Raw genomic sequence first — 20,399 nt, 5'->3', positions numbered from 1 at the left:
CTGTGCTCAGAGATCATTCCTGGTGCTGCTCAGGGGACAATTATGGGATGCCAGGAATCAAACCCGGCAGGTGCCCAACCCAGCTTCCATGCCACCTGGGAGATGCTGCAGGTTGCCCCCTCAATCCCAGCCCCCTACAGAGGTGGCCAGGATGAAGTGAGTCACACAGGTGGTTTGGGTGTGGGGTGTTCTGCCTGCCCCCTACAAGGGTCCACACCGTGTGTTCGTTGTGAGGTCTGAACTACCTGTACACTTTCCTCCCAATGTGGGGTACAGACAGAGGGGGCGTGGGCCATTCTGGAAAGGCTGTCTCGTATTCACTGGATTCTGGGGGTGTCATGAAACCCCAGTTATTGTTTTTTTCTTTTTGGGTGACACCCAGCGATGCTCCCCTGAGCACTCCTGACTCTGCACTCAAGAATGACCTCTGGCTGTGCTCAGGGGACCATATGGGATGCTGGGAATCGAACCCAAGTCGGCCGCGTACAAGGCAAATGCCCTACCCGGTGTGCTATCATTCCAGCCCCTAAAACCCCAGTTCATTTTCAGAAAGGAGAGTGGTCTCTGCAAGGCACAGTAGAACCAAGTTAGGAGGCTGGAGAGATCGGGCAGCATGAAAGGAACTTTTCTGGTACACGGCTGGACAACATTCAATTCCTGGCCCCCCATATTCCCTCAAGCGCTGTCACAAGTGAGCCCTGAGTTCCACTGGGTGCAGCCCCCCCACCCCCGCACCAAAAATCAAAGTTCCCAGTATTATTGTTCTTGAACAATTATCTGTCTTGTCACAGGAGTGGCAGGGAAGGCTTCTAAAAGGGCAGGGGGTGTGGCCAGGGTCTGGAGACGTGGCCTGAAGGGGCTGCAGCACTGTGCAAAGTTCAGATTGGAGAGTCTGGAGCCAGAGGACAGTGAGGAGGGCGCTTGCCTTGCACTTGGCCGACCTGGGTTCAATCCCCAGCACTGCCAGGAGTGATTCCTGAGCATCGCCGGGTGTGCCCTCCCACAAAAAGGAGCGCAGAGCAACCGAACTAAGACAAGCTTGAAGGGTTTCCGGCAGAATCGAAGTTCAATGTTCGCTGCAAAGAAAGAAGGTTGCGGTGCCCTTGGAGGTAGCTCTCCAAGGCCAAGTTAGCTGTCAAGGAATGGGGCAGCTGAACACCACTTCACACCTTCCAGGACACAGAAACATAGACACAAGTCCCACACATCCTTCCAGGGGAGAGCGGCTGGAGGATGCCTCCAGCAAAGAGAGGTGGCGAGCTAAAAAGTCAGTCTACGTTGGCGTTTGGACGCTCTACGGTCCGGGGTGCCTAACAGCAGTCCTGGGGCTGAGGTCAAGAGCGCAAGGCCTGGCGTCAGGGGGAGGCTGGGCTCACTCTGGGGTGCAGGTGAAGACTCCCTGTGTTTCATTCAGGAAGGAATAGAAAGCCGTGGAGAAAAGCATGGATACACTTAAGTTTGGGCAGAAGGGGGGCGGTGGAGAGATAGTACGGGGGCAGGGGGCTTGCCTTGCATGGGGATCACCGCAGTTTGATATCCTGTACCACATGAGGGTCCCCTGAGCACCACCAGTGGTCACTCCTGAGCACATCGGCCCCCACCAAAAACAAAGGACAAATTTGGATTTCCAGTAGGGAGCCAACTAAAGTGTGTCAGGATTTTAAGCAGCTCTAAGTATACCTGTTCACCCAATTTTTGATGTTTTAACCTGGGGGCAGGGGAGGTTTGGACCACAGCAAGCGATGTTCAGGCGCTACTTCAGAAGTGACCCCCCCACCCCCCGGCGGTGCTTAGCGGTCGGTGAAGTGCCAGGGACCGAGCAGGTGCTGCCGCAGACAAGGCTGGCTGAGACTGTCCCTCTCCTTTAGCTCGATGCACGGGTGCCTGAGGCCTCTCTCACGCTCTCGCTCACAGCACAGGTGTGGTGCGCTTGACTGCATGTGCCTGGTGCCGCACGTGCCACTGTGGGGGGATAAAATCATCTTTTCTAAGTTGAAGCGACAGAACAGCCGGGAGGGCGCTTCCCTTGCACGTGGCCGACTCAAGTTCGATCCCCAGCATCCCCTCTGGTTCCCTGAGCACCACCAGGAGTGATTCCTGAGCGCAGAGCCAGGAGTAATCCTTGAGCATCACCGGGTACTGGCCCCCTAATAACAACAACAACAAAAATACAACAAAAAGTCCCCCCAGCACACACACAAAATCATCTTTTCAAATTATCTCATCAGAGCCAGGTGGCAGGGTTCTGAGCACCACTGAAAGTGTTCCTGACTCAGAAGGAGCCACCGAGCACTGTCAGCTGTGCCCCACAAAAATCAGTGTTTATTGTGGTCCCAGTGGTTTACGGATGCGTCCACTCGAGGGTACAGTGCCGCCCCTCCCTGCGTGCACATGCCTTTCAGGCACCCACCCGCAAAGGTCTTGTTCCTGCCATGGGACTGAGCCTGCCCACCTTAAGGCCAAGGGGCCGGGGACTGCCAGGGCAGAGTCGGGGTGTCACTCGGTGCTGGTGATAAAACTGGGGTCCCACACATACTAGGCATGCAGCCCTAATCCCAAAGGAAACAGCTTTGGTCTATCCAATAATGAATCATAAATTTTATTTCAAAATGTAAACGTCACTAAACATGCATACACGTTAAAACAATAAAATTTACAATTTCGTTAAGTTTTTTTTTTTCTTTTTGCATAGGACGTCATTACAATATAGAATCTACGCCGTACAAAATACATACAAAGTCTGATCCGAGCAAGCCAAGGCCAGAAGGGGGGGTTGGGGGGGGGCTGTACATGGTAATACTTCACTGTAGTGATCCAAGCTGAAATGTGGCCTTTCTGAGCAGGGCACGGTGCTGGTTTAAAAAAAAAAAAATTCAACGAAAAACTTCCTACGAGAAAGGAAACGAGCTTGATGAAAATGATCTTGGACCCTTGTTTTCTGCCTCGGGGTTTTGGCAAATGATTCCAGAGAAGTTCCATCAATGGCTTTGGACTGGGAAGAAGGGGTCACTTGTGGGGGTCTGGGGGAGGACCCTAATGCATACAACCACACACGCAGTTAGTGGGCCCAGCTGGCCAATGCATAGCTGCTCAGGAGCACCTCCTGCTGGCAGACGCCCTCAGGGTCCCTGGCACTTGGCACACAGGGACCCACCAGGGCGTGGCCAGGGGGCTTCCTGTCTCCCCCCACACGCCTAGACAGGCACCCTGCCCCCCCAGGTGTCTGGGCCATGCTGGGAGGCAGCCCCCTGGCTTCCCGTAGAATCCCCCTGTGCTCGGTGGGGTGACCACCCTCACCCAGACCCATGGCTCCCTGAAGGCGCATGTCTCCGAGTGTGTGCAGGGGCCAGTCACCAGGAGTCCCCCGGCCCTCCAGGGAATGTCTGCTGTGCAGGGCTGCCCCGGGCACTTCTCTCAGTTCTAAAGCTGTTTGAGAAGGGAGATGTGGAGTGGGGGGAGGGGCTGGGGGGGTTGGGGAACGAAGGGAGGGCAGGGGGGATGGGGGGCTGCACTGCAAACCTGATATGGAGAAGGAGGGTCCGGAGAAGGCCAGTGTGGACCCCAGGCTCCCCGCAGTGGGTGTCAGTAGTAAGCCAAGGGGGGGGGGGGTCCTCACCCACAGCCCTCGGGAATTGTCTAGGACGGACCCCTGAGACGGAGCCGGGCATCCGGGAAAAGCAACGACTCCTTCAAGGGGTCAGCCCACCCTCCCTCAGTTTTCACTTGGGGGAGCTTAACCCCAGTATCAGAGGTGGGATCTTGGGGGATGGGGGTGGGCTGGCACACATGTCCACTGGCTGTGAGCGAGGGGTGGGGGTGGTGTTGGTGGGGGCTTGCCAGGGTCTCTCGCACGTGAAGCCTCCTCCCAGGCCCCCGGCTGGGTGGGTTTAGGAAACGGGGGGAGAAATTCCATGGCAGCTGCCAAGCTACCTGCGATCACTGGGCGCCAGGTCCTAGAGCAGGGCCAGCTGGAGCGCCACGGTGGCTAGTGCCCACGGCGCAGTGCCCTGTTTGGGCAGCTGGTCTGCACTACCGAGATGTTCTCCCTGGGCACTACCCCTTGCCTGGGACCCCCCGGGCAGCCTCCAACTGAGTGAGCCCCTGTGGCGGGACGGGGGTCCCTTGCTCGTCATGTTTGCACCTAGAGGTGGCACCATCAGCCAGTGGGGGGTGGAGTCGGGGATCCCGAAACCCCAGGTGCTGGGCTATAGGCTGCACTTCCCCCTCCCCCACCCCTGGGGGCACCAGCCGGCATGGGGGTCCACACCCCGGCCCTGACAGGGCTGACACAGAGGGCTTTTTCTCCCCTTTGAGATGTAAGTGGCAGGACAGCACCCCTCCTGGCTGAGTCCAGGGTCACCTAGAGGCGCTTTCAATTTGGGGGGCAGGGGCACCTTTGTTCTGAGCTCTGCCCAGAGGGAGATCTGCCTGTCCACTTCCACTGTAGAGTCCAGTGCCTCTCTCAACGGGGGGGGGGGGGGGGGAGCCAGCAAACCGCTGCCAGGGAGCCAGAGAGGTGAAATGGAACCGAGACTGACCTGAAGCTGACCCAGCGGGAGACTTCCTACCTCTAAAGAGGAAAATTCCAGCACAGCGGTCTCTCCTCCACGTGCACCCCACAGGCCCCAACGAGATGCTTGCCCATGTCAACCTCAGCCTGAGATGCGGGGACTGCCCCCACGCGTGTTAGCCCGGACCTGGGAGCCACCCCGGGGGGCCCTCCGGCAGTGAGAGCAGGGCCGGGACCCTGGCGGTCAAAGAGAAACCACTTTGGGAACGAAGACACTCATTTGCCAAAAGAAACTAGCCGATGCCTGCATCCTTCAGCTTAAGGCAACTTAACCCTTCCATCCCTGGGTCATTCCGAGGAAAAATTAAATTAAGTGCTCTCTTTGGAAAACAGCAAATCCCCACTCCTCCACCCACCCGCCCCCCCACCCGCCCCCCACCTCTACAACAAACCAGCTAGTCTTTTATTCCAGGGTGGGCCCTTGGCTCTTCCTAAGGGGAGGACAGACCTGCCAGCCTCCTTCCCGGGTGGCAAGGAACAGCATGGCGCCCCCAGGGACGGCCCCGGGCAGCGCCCCTCCGCACGCAGGACCCACATCACAGCTCCCTCGCCCTGCCTTCGGGGGCCCGAGGGCGCCGAATGCACCAAAAGACTTTGGAATAAAATTCCCGAACCTGGAATGTGAGTTCCTGAGACATGAACTGCGTCCAGAGTGGGGCTCGCTGCCCGCACGCCGAAACAATTTATGGGGGGGGTCCTCCAAGGGCCTGCACGGGGCTCACTTTGGGACTGGATGACCCCCCAAGAGATCGTGCCCGCCAGGCGCCAGGACACTGCCTGCCAAGGACCCCACAGTGTGTTCTACAGGAACAGGGCACTCACCAGCCAGTGCCCAGCTAGGGTTGGGGGCCCCTCCCCCACAGTTCCAGCCACCACCCACCATCCATAGGGCATCCATCAGGCTGCCCCCAGTGGCGGCCCTTGGCAGAGCCCACCCCCACCCTGGCCCCACTACTGACGGGGGTCCCCCAGCAACCGCACCCCAGCCGGGGAGAGGGGAACTGGGAGGCAGGAAGCCCACAACCAAGGCACTCTGGGCCCAGAAACCCGTCCACGGCCATCTGAGGTCCCGAAGGTGGTTAATCTCGTCCAACAACGAGCAGAGGCTGCTGCAAGACCCCCCCCCCCAGTCTGGCCCCTGCTCCCACAGAAACACACACGCACACGCGCACACGCACACACGCACACACAGAGCACACTCCTGGGGGCATGCACTCCCGGGAAACTGCAGGGGAGACGCGAGCAAACTGGCCTCACGTCGCAGCCCCTCACCCTGACGCCCTCATGCTCTGCAGGCCCTGGGCGGGGGGAGCAGGGGAATCCCCAGGCAAGAGGGAAAGGGGGGAGTCCGGGAACTGCAAAGCCTGGGTTTGCAAGCTCGGAGCCAGGACCGGGTGGTGAGGGCAGTCCCCACTGCTTCCTGTCCAGTGTGCAGGGGAGCGAGCCGCCGAGACGTCCAGGCTGGGTCACCTGGAACAGGACGTCGCCGCCCCCCATTCCCCACCAGCCCCCGAGAATTCCAAGTCCCGTCTCCAGGAGGGGGCACGCGTGGCCACACCTTGTCCTCGGCAGGAAGCATGGGGCTCTGTCCCCGTCGGGGGGGGGGCTGCCCCGACGGCCAGCAGGTGAGGCAGTCCTTCTGGACACAGCAGGGGCTGGTTTCTGCCCCCACGGCCACGACGACGGTGCCCAGGAAGAGGCTCCTGGAGGCAGTGAGGCCCCTTGGCCCTGCCTGGCTTAAGGCATCCCTGGGGGGCACGGGCAGCGGGGACCCTGGGCCCACCTGACAGGAGGACGCAGGACTCAGCTTTGGCGTTAGCCCTGGAAGCACAGATGACGTTGGTGGCCGATGACACGGCTGCTGGGCTGACCCACAGGCGGGGGGCCGGGCTCCCCGGGGTGCCAATGTGCGGCCACGTCCCCCTGCTGCGCCCGGTCAACGCCCGGCCCCACACTCCAAGTGCAAATCTATGTACAGAGTAAGGCGGCAGGAAGGGGGTCCCCGCAGAGCTCGAGGCGCAGGCAGGTCCATCCCTGAGAAAGGGGGTTCAGCGCCTCAGAATCTCACCTTCGGGCTCATCCCTTGTGCAATGGAGTTGAGGGCGTCTTTTCTTTCTGTCTGGGGTTGGGTCTGTTTATTTTATTTTATTTTTTTTAAATCCATTTTCTTTTTTACAAATTGACAGACACCTGAGGTGAAGAAAATCGGGTTTCCACGTGGCCGCCCGCAGGCGGACGTCGGCGGCGGCGCTTCTCGGCCTTCCGTATCACAAAAGGAGACATGGGTGACAGGTGGGGGAGGTGAGAGCGGCTGGTCATGGCTGTCGTGGGGCGCCCGGGGCTCAGGGCGAGCTGGCCGGGCTGATGGTGGGGCTGCTGGCGTCCGAGCGGCTGTAGTCACTGAGCGAGCCCGTGCGGGAGCCCCCCGCGCGCCGCTGCAGCATGCTGGGGTGGAAGTTGGCGTGGCGGCGGGCGTGCTTGGTCAGGTGGTCGCTGCGCATGAACCGCTTGTCGCAGATTGGGCAGCTGAACTTCTTCTCACCCGTGTGCGTGCGGTAGTGGCGCGCCAGCTCGTCTGAGCGGGCGAACTTCTTGTGGCAGTCCTGCCAGCTGCAGGCGAATGGTCGCTCACCTGCATGGGGAAGACAGAGTCCAGGGTCAGCGCTGGCCCGGATGCCCAGGCCCCCTCACCCCACGCCCCGGGCCCCAGCGCCACCCATCCTGCAAGCATGGATGTGAGCCACCCCTCCCCCACTCCACCCCCGCACACGGCCTCCAGCTGCTATGGCCCAGGAGGACATGTGCCCAGCCACAGCAGGCATGCAGGCAGGGCCGTCCCGGGGCATCAGGGAGCCCGGGAGCATGCTCCAGCCCCAGTCCCCCCTGCAGCCACTCCAGAGCCTGGGGCCCCTGGAGGGCCCGAAGGCAGCCGTGAGTCCAGCCTGCCCCGGCTGCCCACCCAGTGTTCCTCCACCGCAGCAGGGCAAGCCGACAGTCAGTTCCGTGGCCTGGGAGGGTCCTGAGCAGAGCTAGGCCACTGGGGCCAAAGCCCCAGGAGAGAGCGGTCAGGGGGATGGGTGCCAGCCAGGAGCTCCCCTGTTCCCCCAGAAGCCAGGAACGGGCCGGCAGCCAGTCCGACAACTGAGAGCCCAGAGCTCCACCTGTTCTCGGCGCTGGGGCAGGAGGCCCCCCCCCACCCCCTCTAGGCCCTCAGCCTGGACATCCACAGACACCCCAGCAGAGACTGAAGGGAGGGGCAGGAGGAGGCTACGGCAGAGCCCCAATCCCAGAGGCAAAGGGAGCCGACAGGACACAGAAGAGGTGCCGGGGAGAAACAGGACAACAGGGGGTGTTTGCCTTGCACGGGTTGACCCAGGTTCCATCCTGGCACCCCATAGGGTTCCCCAACTGGCCAGGAGTGACCCCTGATCACTGCGGGGTGTGGCCCCAAAAAGAAAACAAAAGAAGGTGTGGGGGCTGGGGGGATGTGGCTCTCCCTCTGCTCCTCCTGAGAACAGGGTGAAGAAGGGACTTGCCAAGAAGCTGAGGAGGACCCCAGAGAAAAGTTGCAGATTGCCCAGGGAAGCACCCCATGAAGAGGAGGGGGTGGGGGCGGCGGAAAGGGGGACCGGTCCGTCTCTGAGACATCACTGTGGAACCAATCACCAGTTTCTGAAGGGAGGGGGTGGAGGCGCGGTCACTGGGAAGAACTCGGGGAGAGGTGACGAGTCCGCAGAGAGGAGAGTGGTGGCTCCTGAGGGCCCTGGCTTGGGTCCTGGAGCCCTCTGACTCCCAGGGAGATGCGGTCAGCAGTGCCCCCACACAGAACAGCAGGGGAGAAGCCCCAGGAGTCCGGGCAGCCACAGGCGGCAAATGCAGCCCCCACCAAGTGCCAGAGAGTGACTGGCCCAGGGGCTGGGCAGACATGGGGACATGGCAAACCACATTCTTGTCTGGAAAGAGAGAAAACGAGACCAACTGGGAAGTCCAGGAAAAACTCAGGAGACAGGCTGGAGTGATAGGACAGTGGGGAAGGTACTCCCCTTGCACATGGTCAACCAAGGTTCGATACTGGGCACCCCACATGGCCACCTGAGCATAGCTAGGAGCCCCGAGCACAGAGCCAGGAGTCACTCACCCCTGAGCATCACTGGGTATGGCAGGCAGCCAGGAGAGGGAGCTGGAGTGAACTGACTGGGCAGGTGTTCTGAGCCCAGCATGGGTTTCAGGTCAGCCCAATTGATCCTCACGCTGCTGTGCTCACAGAGACCGCCCCAAACCCACACAAGGTGACAGTGCTCAGAATCTACTATGGGGTGTGGGTGGACCAACTCCCCAGCACAGCTGTGACCCGGAAGCACAAGAGCTGAGGGTAGCCCCAAGCACCATCAGGTATAGTCTTCCGCCCCCTCCCCCAAAGGCTAAACAATAAAATTAAAACTAAGCATAGAATTAAAGAGACTAGAGCCCATCCCCCCAATACACAGTCTCTGGAGGAAGTGTGGAGTGTTATGTATGAGATAGGAGGAGGGAATGTTGACTTTTATGTATATAAGAGGAGGGAATGTCAATTTTTTTATGTATGAGATAGTGGGAGAGAATGTGGATTTTTATGTATGAGACAGGGGGAGAGAATGTGGATTTTTATTTATGAGACGGGGGCAGCCCATGGGAATACTTAAATGAGATAATAGATAATGTGGACATTAAAGGACAAAATTCAAATAATAAATGAATTATAAATAATAAAACAGCTTATTATGCACTAAATAAATTATCTACCAACTCAGAAGGGAGAGCTCGGACAATGGTGAGAAGGAAGGAAATCCTTCATTGGTGTGGCCTCTGGAGGGGGTGGGGTGGGGGTGGTGCCAGGCAGCGGGGACAGCCCAGTTGTGCCACCTGGCAAGCTCTCAGGGCAACCTGATGCATGCCTGGGGACACTGGGACTGGTGGCAGACAGGACCTGCCCCGCCCTGTCACGGGAGAGGCCCACAGTCAGACAGGGTCATTGTCATTGTAAGGACCATGTGACTGAGCCAGCCAGCCTATGAGTGGGCACAGAGCACAGATAAGGGGCAGCCAAGAGGAGAGGAAGGACTGCCCAGGGAGAGGCAGGGGTGCTGGGGTGGGGCACACACTGGCAGGGAGGACCCCAAAGAGCTCTCGGGGATGGGGCTCATGCAGCTCAGTTGCCCCCAGTTTCAGGGCTGCGGATAGCACCCCACAGCCTCAGGCTGGCCTGCCCAGCTCTTCCTCCGGGACCACTGGTTCTCCCACCAGAAGGATCCTCACAAAGGCTTCGGGTACACAGGGGTGTCCCGGGGCGAGGGAGGTCTGCAGAGAGCCCTCCCTCCCTCTCCCACAGGAGGAGTGGGTGATGGCATTCCCTGGGGCAGGAGTGACCCAGCCACTCTGCCCACACCCCAAGATCTCCTGCAGTCCCCACTTTCCTCAGATGGCAGAGGGCCAGAGGGGTGTCTCGGCAGAAGGAGTGGGGAGGGCAGAGGTGAGCTGAGAACGTTTTTTTCCGTTGTTTTTGGGTCACACACCTGGCTGTGCTCAGGGGACTATATAGGGTGCCGGGAATCCCCAGTCTGCAACGCGGGAGAGGAGGTACTTACTGGTACAGAAGGGAGGGGGAGCTGCCTGAGAGGGCGGCTGAGGGACTAAGGGACCGCGGGGCTGGGGAGGGGCAGTGGAGGTTGAGGGTGCCAGGCAGCAAGAGCAAAAGCTGAGAACACGGTGGGCCCACACACTGCCAAGAGTGCACGTGTGTAGGGGAGGGTGGTCACGAAAGGCTCTAGGCGCCCGGGAGGGGTGGGCAGCGTAGAGCGGGGACCCACAATGAAGGGGACAGTTGCAGGTTGGGCGGGGCAGTGCGGAGAGGCGGGATGGAAGCAAGTCTAGCGGAGCAGCGGGTGCTGGGGCTGTGCGCAGTGTGGCAGGTGCTTGGTAGCTGCGGGGCGGAGCGCGCAGTGAGGGACAGAGTCGAGGGGTGCGGGGCTGGGACGAGCAGCGCGGCGGGAGGCGCAGCCAGGCAGTAACTGGGGGCGGGGCCCGCAGAGCCACAGGGCTGGGGGCGGGGCCCGCGTTCGCAGGAGACGAGTGGATTGGGCGGGGTTCTATGGAGGCGGGGACCTGTTAGCTGGAGACTGCAGGATTGGGCGGGGTTATGTGGAGGTGGGGCTTGCGTTAGCTGGAGACGGCGAGATTGGGCGGGGTTATCCGGAGGCGTGGGATTGGGCGGGTTTACCGGGAGCCTCCTCCGGCTCCTGGATCCAGGTAACTGTGCCGCGTTCACACAGCCCTTCCTTCACCCAAACTGTCCGTCATGAAAACTGCACTTTGCTTTCTTCGCTCTGCTCCATTTTTTTCATCTGTCATGTGTCCATGGGCTGGAGCGATAGCACAGAGGATAGGGCGTTTGCCTTACACGCGGCCGACCGGGGTTCGATTTCTCCATCCCTCTCGGAGAGCCCGGCAAGATACCGAGAGTATCCCGCCCGCACGGCAGAGCCTGGCAAGCTCCCCATGGAGCACTGGATATGCCAAAAACAGTAATAAGTCTCACAATGGAGACGTTACTGGTGCCCGCCGAAGCAAATCTATGAACAACGGGAGGACAGTGCTACAGTGCTACCTGGAGGCGGACCGGGCGGGGCTGTCCGGAGGCGGGATTGTGCGATGTGGTCGGGAGGCGGGGCCGGGCGGAGTTGCCCGGAGGCGGGGATTGGGCGGTGCCGCCGGAAGGCGGGGCCGGGGTTGTCCGGAGGCGGGGATTGGGCGGCACCGTCGGGAGGCGGGGCGCGCGCGGGGCAGCGCTGGGGGCGGCGGCGGTTACATAAATGTTCCCTGGCGCCGCAGCGAGGCGGCGGGGCGGGATTGCCTCATCTTATCAGGGAACACGGCGTCCCACACGCGCCTCTTGCCCAAGCCGCAGGCCGGGCGGGGACGGAGTGTTCCCTGCGAGAGGCGGGGCGCAGAGCTGGGTTGGCCTCCCCCGGGGCCCGGCCCGCCGCCCCACCTGCCGCAGCAGCGGCCTCGCACGCGGCCTGGGGGCCGCTGCGGGGTCAGGGCGCGGGGGCCGTCTTGATTCGGGGGTTCCCGCGGGCGGGGGGCCCGGCACGTGCAGAGGAGCGTGGCGGGGGTGCGCCCGGGAGAGTGGCGGCTTAACAGAGGGTGCGGGGTCCTGCCCCGAGTCTGCAGCGCAGACCTCAGGGAGCGGGTGCCCGGCTGGACTAAGCAGAGCTGGGGGCTGGGGCGCCCTGTCCCCCATCCCTGGACAGCTCTGCCATGTGGCTGCTGGCGCCGACCCTTAAGTCCCAGCAGCTCCTGGTTCAGCAAAGCCGTGTCCCTGTGCGCCCTGCTGGGCAGGGGAAGCCTGGCAGTGTGGTGGTCTGCCCTGGAAGGGCCCGAGGGCTGGAGCCCCTTGTTGGCTGCCTGCAGCTAGGGAGGAGCAGGGAGTCGCCCCCACCCGGACAGTTCTGCCTGACTCTCAGGACTGAGGAGGTGAAGCGGTCCTGACGCTTACCACCTGGAGTTCCAGCAGTGCGTGCTATGGCCAGCAGTGGCCCCACAACAGGCCACAGGCAGGCAGCCTGAGCACATTCGCTCATTCTCCTGTGCTCTCACGCCAGCTGGGCTGCCAGGACACGGGAGGAAGGAGGTGGTGAGGCCGCCCCAGATGGCGACTCAGCCAGTCTGTGCATGCGTGAGTCTGTGTGTGTGTAGGGGGGGGGAGAGAGGGGTGTATGTGTGCGCATGTGCACGTGTGTCTGTGGGTGTGGGGGAGAACCATGTGCATGCCTGTGCATGTGTGCATTATGTGTATGTGCGCGTGTGAACTCATATGTGCAGAAGCCACACACGAGTGCCTGCATCTCTCCAGGGACAGTAACCGGAGACTGTCAACGGAGGCATTTTTGCTACTGATCCCCTTTGTTCAGGAAGAGGGTGCCGGGTCCCCAGTATACACAGCAGAAGAAAGATGGGGCACGCCCTCCCACCTACCCGGGTTCCCACAAGCTGTCATGGTAGCTGATATGCCGGAAGCAGATCCTCCCAGGGTGGGAACTGAGTGTGGTGGGGGCGGCGGTCCGAAACCACCGTTGAGCAGGAGGGGGCCTCTACTGCTCCCCACGGCAGAGACTCCATCTCACGGCGAACAGGGGTGGGTTTGGGGGGGAAGGGCTCCTCCAGTGCACAGGGGAAGCAAGACATGGGGGACTGGGGGGTGGGTGAGGCCACTGGGGACTGGGGGGGGGTGTTATCTCTGGAATCCTGTGTGGAAGCCAGGAAGGGAGGATGAGCAGATGTGCAGCCCCAGAAGGAGAATGGGGAAGAAGGGGGGGCCACACGGGAGGGAGGAGCAGAGAGAAGGGGCAGGGGGAGCCAGCAACCCTGTAACAGAGCCCCACTATAACCACAGCCGAAAACCAGAAAAAAATGGGGGGGGGGCGCTGTCAGCCATCCCTCCCTCATAAGGACACAGGCCACAACCCCCCACACTCCCCAAGACCCCACTTTCTACCTGTCAGGGTGGCCCGGCGACGGAAGGACAAACCCCTCTAGAGAGGCGGCCTGACCATGCTGGTCACAGAACCCCAGCTGATGGGGCCAACGAGACAGGACTGCGGGGAGAACCTCAGGCCCTGCACGGGGCCGACCCCGGGTTAGGTCCCCAGCACCCCATACGGCCTCTGAGCACAGAGGCAGAAACACGCTCTAAGCAGCACAGGTGTGACCCCCAAATGAGAGAAGAAAACATCCCCAGGTGCAGCTGGAGCCCCTGTCTTCACAGAGTCAGGGGTCGGGGCCGATAGGGAAGCCAGGAAGCCAGGGGTCACGTGCAAGGTTCCACCTGGGCCTGGGCCCACAAACCTTTGGGTGTGGGCCTGGAGGTCCCCATCTCTGGACTACTCACCCCATTGGCTGATTATCATCAGGAATGGCCCCCAGGCCTCCTGAGCACTGCCTGGGAGTTACCCACTCCCAACTCCCCAAGCAGTGCTCAGAAGGTCCAGGGAACACCCTCCTAGGCGATTCTCAGCCAGCAGGAGGCCTTGAGGATGCTGGGAGCCTCCTGGTCACCTGCTGGTGCTCAGGGACCATGTGGTGCCAGGAACTAAACTGTCAGGCGCACGCCATGAGCAATGCACCCTAACCACTGCACTATCTCCTGGCCCCAAGGAACACACTTTTTTTTTTTCTTTTTGGGTCACACCCGAAGATGCACAGGGATTACTCCTGGCTCTGCACTCAGGAATTACCCCTGGAAGTGCTCAGGGGACCATATGGGATGCCGGGGATCGAACCCGGGTCGGCTGCGTGCAAGGCAAACGCCCTACCCGCTGTGCTATCACTCCAGCCCCGGAACACACTTTTTTAAATTTAAGTTTTAAATTGTAAAATATGATTTTTTTCAATTAAAGACCAAAGTCAGCTGGGAAAACACTTGCCACCAATAACGCAAATTTAAACACAGCAGCTGACATGCGTGTTCCTGCCGGGTCCCTGTGCCCCTTTCTCTTTTGCCCCCAAATGGGGGAGGGGGCCTTCCTTCCCGGAGTATAGGAAGGTCCAAAATAGCCAGCGCGCGCTATCTGCCTTTCTAGAAAGCACGGGGGCGGGGGCCCCAGGTCCTGAGTGGACAGGCTGATAAGGGCCCCCCGGACAGCGTGAGGAATGCGGGCAGGGGCCAGGCCAGCCGCCCAGTGCTCAGGCTCCCAATCCCAGCCCCCGGACATAAAAGTCACTTTGTCCACCCGCGTGCCACCATCTGCTGCGGAGCGGCCGGAGCCGGGGCAGGTGCTGGCAGCCAGCCCTGCCTCCCTCCCGCTCCCCGACTGAAGGCAAGGCACACTCCAGTCCCTGAAGCCAGGGCAGGGAGCAGGGTGGGCACGGCCGAACAGCCTTGGCCAGGCCAGGCTGTGACGTCTGGGTGGCACCAGGCGGGCCCAGCTGCTCCCCCGCAGGACAAGCCCGAGCACCCTGCCCGGCCCCCATCCAAGGACAGATTCAAGGTCAGCCATGGATTTGGGGAGCTGTAGGACCAGGAAGGGGCAGGGCATGAGGGAGGGACCCCTCCCTGCTGCCTGCTCCCCCACCTCATGCCTTTGGCAACCAACCCTCCTACCCCACTTCCTCTTCCTGTCCCCCTTCCCTTCTCATTTCCTCACCCCCGCCTCCTGGGTGGGCCTCATGGGCGTGAAGCTGGGGGTGCTCCCATCTGAGATGGGGTGGGGAGAATGTCACCTTGAGACCAGCGCAGGAGGACAGGGTGAAGCTGAAGGTGGCAGTGACCCTACCCCCACCAGGGGTCGACCCAGGAGGATGGTACCATGGCCACACCCCGGGTTCCAGGGAGAGGACAGGGACCACCAGCCCACACACATCTTACAGACCTGGTTGCTATGACTCCCCACTTCCTGGAGAGACACCCCCAGCTTTGGAGAGGGGCTCCCTGCCTGGTGACCAGCAGGGGCCTGGGCAGAGATGACCAGTGCCTGAGCCCCTGGAGGCAGGGGTGGGAAGGGGGGGCACTCAGATCCAGAGGGGTGGGCGGGGTGATCTCCAGTCCCTGCATCCGAACCTGGCCAGTCGCAGAGACACCAAGCACCCGGCTTTCCACAGAGAAACACAGGAGGCAGCAAAGAACGTGACCCCCATGTCCATTCTCGGGTGCAGCCTTGCTCAGCCACAGAACTCGAATGAAGGAGGCAGGGCTGCTGGCCGGCTGCTGACCGACCTGTTCTAGAAAGACTGGCCAGGCTGAGGCTGTCCGGGAAGGGCCTGGGGACCTCCCCCCGGGACTGTCCTGTGCGGCCCTGCATAGCACAGAGAGGCTTGCACAAGTCACTAAGTTAGCAAAGTTGAGCCCTGAGGGAACCTGGGAACTGGGGGGTGGGGGAGTGGGAAGACCTGCCCACCACTTCCTGAGCCCCACCCTCCCTGGCCGCCCAGCCACCCCACCACTGTGGGCCAGGGCCTCCTGGAAAAGGTCCCTAAGGAAGTGGGCAGACCAGGTCCCTGCCAGGAGAAAAATGGAGACCACACTGGGCACTCCCCTTCCTCAACAGCCTGGAGGGAACCCCATGGCCCAGCCTGATGCCCGGGAGCCAGGCAGAACCAGCGGCACCTTCTGTCTGTCCCGCTCACACGAGCCCTTTGCTTCTCCTGAAGGGGCTCTACATGGAGACGTGCCCCCGCTCGTGCCCCCCAAAGCTCCTCGGCTCTAGACCAGCATCTGTGGGAGGCCCAGGAACAGGTGCTCTGGGCTCTTCTGTCCCCAGACTGGGCTGTTATCAGCAGCCACCTAGAAAGGAGCCTGGAGCTTGCTGAGAGCGCCCCACCTTCCTGCACCTGGCTCCGGGGCCCACTTCAGGGGCCCTTTCAGCAGCTTCCTGAAGCCCCGTGGACAGAGCAAGGTCGGGGGCTTAGAGGCCAGTTACGCTGGCTCACTCACGAAGCACAAGTATTTTAGGCCAGATCAAAAAAGAAATGTGCGGGGCTGGAGTGATAGCACAGCGGGTAGGGTGTTTGCCTTGCATGCGGCCAACCCAGGTTTGATTCCCAGCATCCCATATGGTCCCCTGAGCACGGCCAGGGGTAATTCCTGAGTGTAGAGCCAGGAGTAACCCCTGTGCATTGCCGGGTGTGACCCAAAAAGAAAAAAAAATGTGCTCGCCGTCAGAATATGGAAGAATCTTTTTCCATCTTTAAAGAAAAATAAACAAAAAAGATGCGAGGGGCAGAGGGCAGAGGTATGGTTCTGTGGCAGTTGCCCCTGCAAGCATGAGGCCATGAGTGCGACCTCCAATGTCCATGGTACATGCCACAGAAGATCCTGGCAGCTCTGTGGCCCGGTACCACGGCTGAAGCCTGCAACCCCCTGAGCAAATGAGGGAGTCCTCCGCCTATCTCCACAGCAACCACGAACTCAAAGGGAGGAAGGGAGAGAGGATGCAGCCTTGTGTGAGCTGGGCCCTGGTCAATCCCGGGGGGCACAGGCACCCCCCACTCCCCAGCACTGACTGCGGTGGCCCTGGAGGTCCCCAGCACTGCACAGTCCAAGCAGCGAAGCACCTTCCAGCTTGGTGGGCTGAGAACCGGTGGGAGCGGCCCCATGGAACCCTGAGCACCACCTACCCGGAAGCCAAAATATTTTTTTGCTTTAAAAGATCTAAACTTGACCAAAGCAAAGTAGACAGCAGAGAACTGTGAAAGGTGCCCACTGTCCTCTGCCCAGGGTGCTGGCACCATCTTCCCGAAGACGGGCTAAGGTGGAGCCACTGACCACACCAGGGTGGGACACAGGAGCAGCACGCCCCCAGCTCCCACAACTGAGTCTCCAGCTGCCTAGGAAGTTCCTGGGAGCAACAGAACCACCGGGCGGGTGCTGGCCTTGCATGCAGCTGGCCCAGGTTCGATCCCTGGCACCCCACAGGGTCCCCCAATCCCTAACAGGAGTCGCCCTTGAGTGCAGAGACAGGAGTCAGCCCTGAGCATGGCTTTCCATGGACCAAAAAACAAAAAACAAGAAAGTTTGGGGTGTTGCATGGGCCAGGCTGTGCTTCGGAGCTCACCCACCAAGAGAAGCGCTGACCACACTTGCTCCGGCCCCTCCCCGCCTGGGGCACAAATGCTCACTTGCAGCCTTGGTAAGAGTAACCCTCCCCGGGACCCTGAGGGTGCAGGAGCACAGACTGGGGGTACCACACTGAGGGGCAGGGCAGTGGGGTGGGTCTGAAGTGCCCTGGGCCAGACCTAGGCTCTGCCAAAGGCAGTGCTGCTGGGAACAATGGACTCTGGGGGGCTGCACAGAGGCGCCCCGCCATCCCAGCCTCCCGCAGCGCCGCAAGGTGCCAGACTGGAGCGTGGGAACGATGATGCCGGGTGGAGGCGGGGAGCAGCGGGTGCTCCCAGGGACTCGGAGTCCAGCTTCTCACACTTCCCTGGGCGGGGGTGGGATGAGGAGGGCACAGGCGCGTGGACAGGAGGCACAGACACAGTGCTGGGACACAGGGGCACGTGGGCGCAGCCCCCACACTGCTCTCCCTCCAAATCACAAACGAGTTTTTGTTTGGGGCCACACCTGGGGGTGCTCGGGGCTTATTCCTGGCTCCCTGTCCAAGGGTCACGCCTGTTGAGCGCAGGGGATCATATGGGGTGCCAAGGATTGAAGCCGGGTCTGCTGCGTGCAAGTTTGACAAGTTTGCCTTTCCCATTGCACCACTGTTCCAGCTTCTCCTCTCTGCTTTTAGACTGAGGCCACAGTTGGCGGGGCAGGGTGGCTGGCCCGGGTCCTGGGGTGCTGGCTGGCAGTGTGGAAGGCACGCGCAGTACTGCTTAGGCAAATCCTGGGGTGTTGGTTCTGGGACCCAATTCTAACCCCAGCAGCCTTTTTTATCCAAGAGGCACTTGGAGGCCTGATGTGCTGGGCAGGAGAAGCCCCTGGGGGGGCGGCGCCTGTCCCTGGAGACGCTGTGTCCACTGGCAGGAGGCACCTGACCACAGTCGTCTCTCCCGGGCCCAGTCACGAGAAAAACACCAGATGCCTGCAAACCACCAGGGCAGCGAGCAGCACAGCTGGGCAGCCACGTCCAGGGTAGACACTCCTACACCCCCACGTGAAGGCCGCCCCATGCACTGGGTGCAGGGCAAGCGAGAGAGGGAGACGCCCGCGTGGGAGGCTGGGGTGAGCAGCCATAGTCCCCCTGCCCGCTGGTCCAGCTGAAGACCAAGCCCTGGGACTGTGGGGGCGATGGACAGTGTCTGGGAACCTGACTCTTCCAGCTGGAGCCAAGTAGGGGTGGTGGGACGCTCCCTTCCCTGCTCCCCTACAACTTGGACTGGCCCTGTGCCCCAGCTGTGACTGGCTGTCCCCTGGTCCCATCCCGTCAATGCCTCCAGCCAGCCCAGGAGAGCGAGAGTTACTGAGTGGAGTCTTGTCTCTGTCCTGCTCCCACCAGCCCTGCATCCCCCTTGGGCGGCCCCAGAGCACTGCAGTCCCCAGCCTATGACCAGAATAACCTCTCAGGGACAAGAACAAAAGGGGGACACTGCCCAGCAGGGACTGGGGCGTGGATGAGGTGGGCCTGGCCAGCAGGGTGGGGTCCTTGTGCTGGCGCCCCGACCCTCCCTCCTGAGCTGGACCAAAGGCCCGCAGACAGGGACCCGCAGAGGGCTCAGTGGCATGGCAAGGGCAAGGGGTGAGCTACGGTTATCCTGAGCCCCCGCCCTCCCCCCCTCGAAAACAACAGGGGCTGTAGTGACGGTCATGACTGTAGTGACCGTGGGGGAGGTGTTGGCCTTGCATGCAGCCGACCTGGGTCCTGCCCCAGCACCCCAGCACTGCCAAAGGAACCCCTGAGCACTACCGGATGTGGACCAAAACCTAAACAACAAAAGAAAACGGCGGCAAAGGGGGATTGGAGAAGACAGAGTGGCTGCCGGGCTGGCTGCTGATGTTCCCCAAAGGCCCAGGAGCAGAGGGCAGGGGGCCCGTGCTGTCCCTGCTTCCTGGGAGCCGCTGCCTTCCCTGAACCCACCCAAAACCCCTTGACGGTCTCGCCAGTGGCTCTGGATGGGGACCCCAGGAGGCTGGTGTGGGACCACCTCCCTGAGCCACAGTGGATGGGGGGCTTGAGTGCCAGCTCTGAGATCCAGGCACCTCCCGGCAGGGACCCAAACCTGGATCCCGAGCCAGCCACACACCCCAACCCCCACCCCACAGGGAGCAGCTTCAGGCACCAGGAGGGGTAAGTATGAGATGTGCAGACACGCAGGGGCACAGTACCTGAGCAGCAGGAATGGCAGGAACCCCCAACCCGAGCATGCAGTGAGGACACGGCAGGGAATGTGGCCAGGGAGAGAGCGAGTGGAGCGCTGGACAGGGAGGGGCCAGGTCCCATCCCCAGACCCTCGAGCACTGCTGGGGACTTGTTTCCCTGCCCCCGCTCCCCACCCCCACCAATGACTCTCAACAACAGACTGGAGGACACAGAGAAAACCAGAGCAAAGAAACAAACGATGGGACGATGGGAAAGAAACACCCAGGAAACCGCCCAGATACCGTTTCCACCAGCCCCAAGTCCAGGGAACAGAGAAGCCTGTCCGAGGCCCAGGCCAAAGGCCCTGGGAAGAAGACGGCTGGGCAGAGCCCAGACAGGTCAGAAAAGGCAGGTGTGGAGTCGGCACAGCCTAGGGCCAGCCTGGCTGCCAACCACAAGGCCTCAGCATCAGTCCAACCAAAAATCAAGAGTTAGACAAGAGGCAAGACCCCATAAAAAACTTCCCCCGCTGGTACAGTGAGTACAGTGGAGGTGGAGTGATAGTATAGCCGGAAGGGCATTTGTCTTGCACATGGCCAACCCGAGTTCGATCCCTGGCATCCCTGAGCCCCACCAGGAGTGACCCCTGAGCACAGAGTCAGAAGTAAGCCCTGAGCCCATTGTGGATGGCCAGAAAGACAAAAAATAGAATGTTCTTCCAGACTTGATTACACTGGGGTTGCCCCTGGGAGCCAGGGGAGGGGCAGACACCCAGGGTGTGGGGCCGTTTGCTCTCCCCCCCGCACTTGCCCAACTCCTGTGTGTATGCCCGAGCCCTGGGGACTGCCCTCTGTGCCCAGGGCCCTGGGGGAAGTCTTGGAGTTCTCTACGGCTGTGGCAGATGCCGCCGCCCCCCCCCCCAAGAATCCACGTCCAATCAGGGCCACTTGAGTCCCAGGACCACACCCTGTACTTTCATTTCCAATATGCATGGAGCCAATCTCTACGGGAAGGGTTTGTAGATTCCCCTGAGCGCTGGTGTGGGTGGCGGGGGA

The 20,399-nt window shown here is 61.2% G+C and overlaps 1 protein-coding gene across 1 annotated transcript in view; it reads right to left on the bottom strand.

Annotated features, from left to right (window-relative positions):
* Positions 1-2,583: 2,583 nt before the first annotated feature.
* The window catches only part of KLF13 (KLF transcription factor 13), a 31,509-nt gene continuing 13,693 nt past the window's right edge, over positions 2,584-20,399 (bottom strand). Inside the window, exon 2 of the mRNA XM_055141387.1 lies at positions 2,584-7,202. Coding sequence (XP_054997362.1) covers positions 6,913-7,202 — 290 coding nt within the window. The 3' untranslated portion in view covers positions 2,584-6,912. The remainder of the gene's footprint in view (positions 7,203-20,399) is intronic.

The sequence above is a fragment of the Sorex araneus genome, chromosome 6 (genome assembly GCF_027595985.1).
Source record: "Sorex araneus isolate mSorAra2 chromosome 6, mSorAra2.pri, whole genome shotgun sequence".
Classification (NCBI taxonomy): Eukaryota; Metazoa; Chordata; class Mammalia; order Eulipotyphla; family Soricidae; genus Sorex; species Sorex araneus.
Note: the sequence above shows the minus strand (reverse complement) of the source record. Positions and strands in the feature narration are given on the sequence as shown.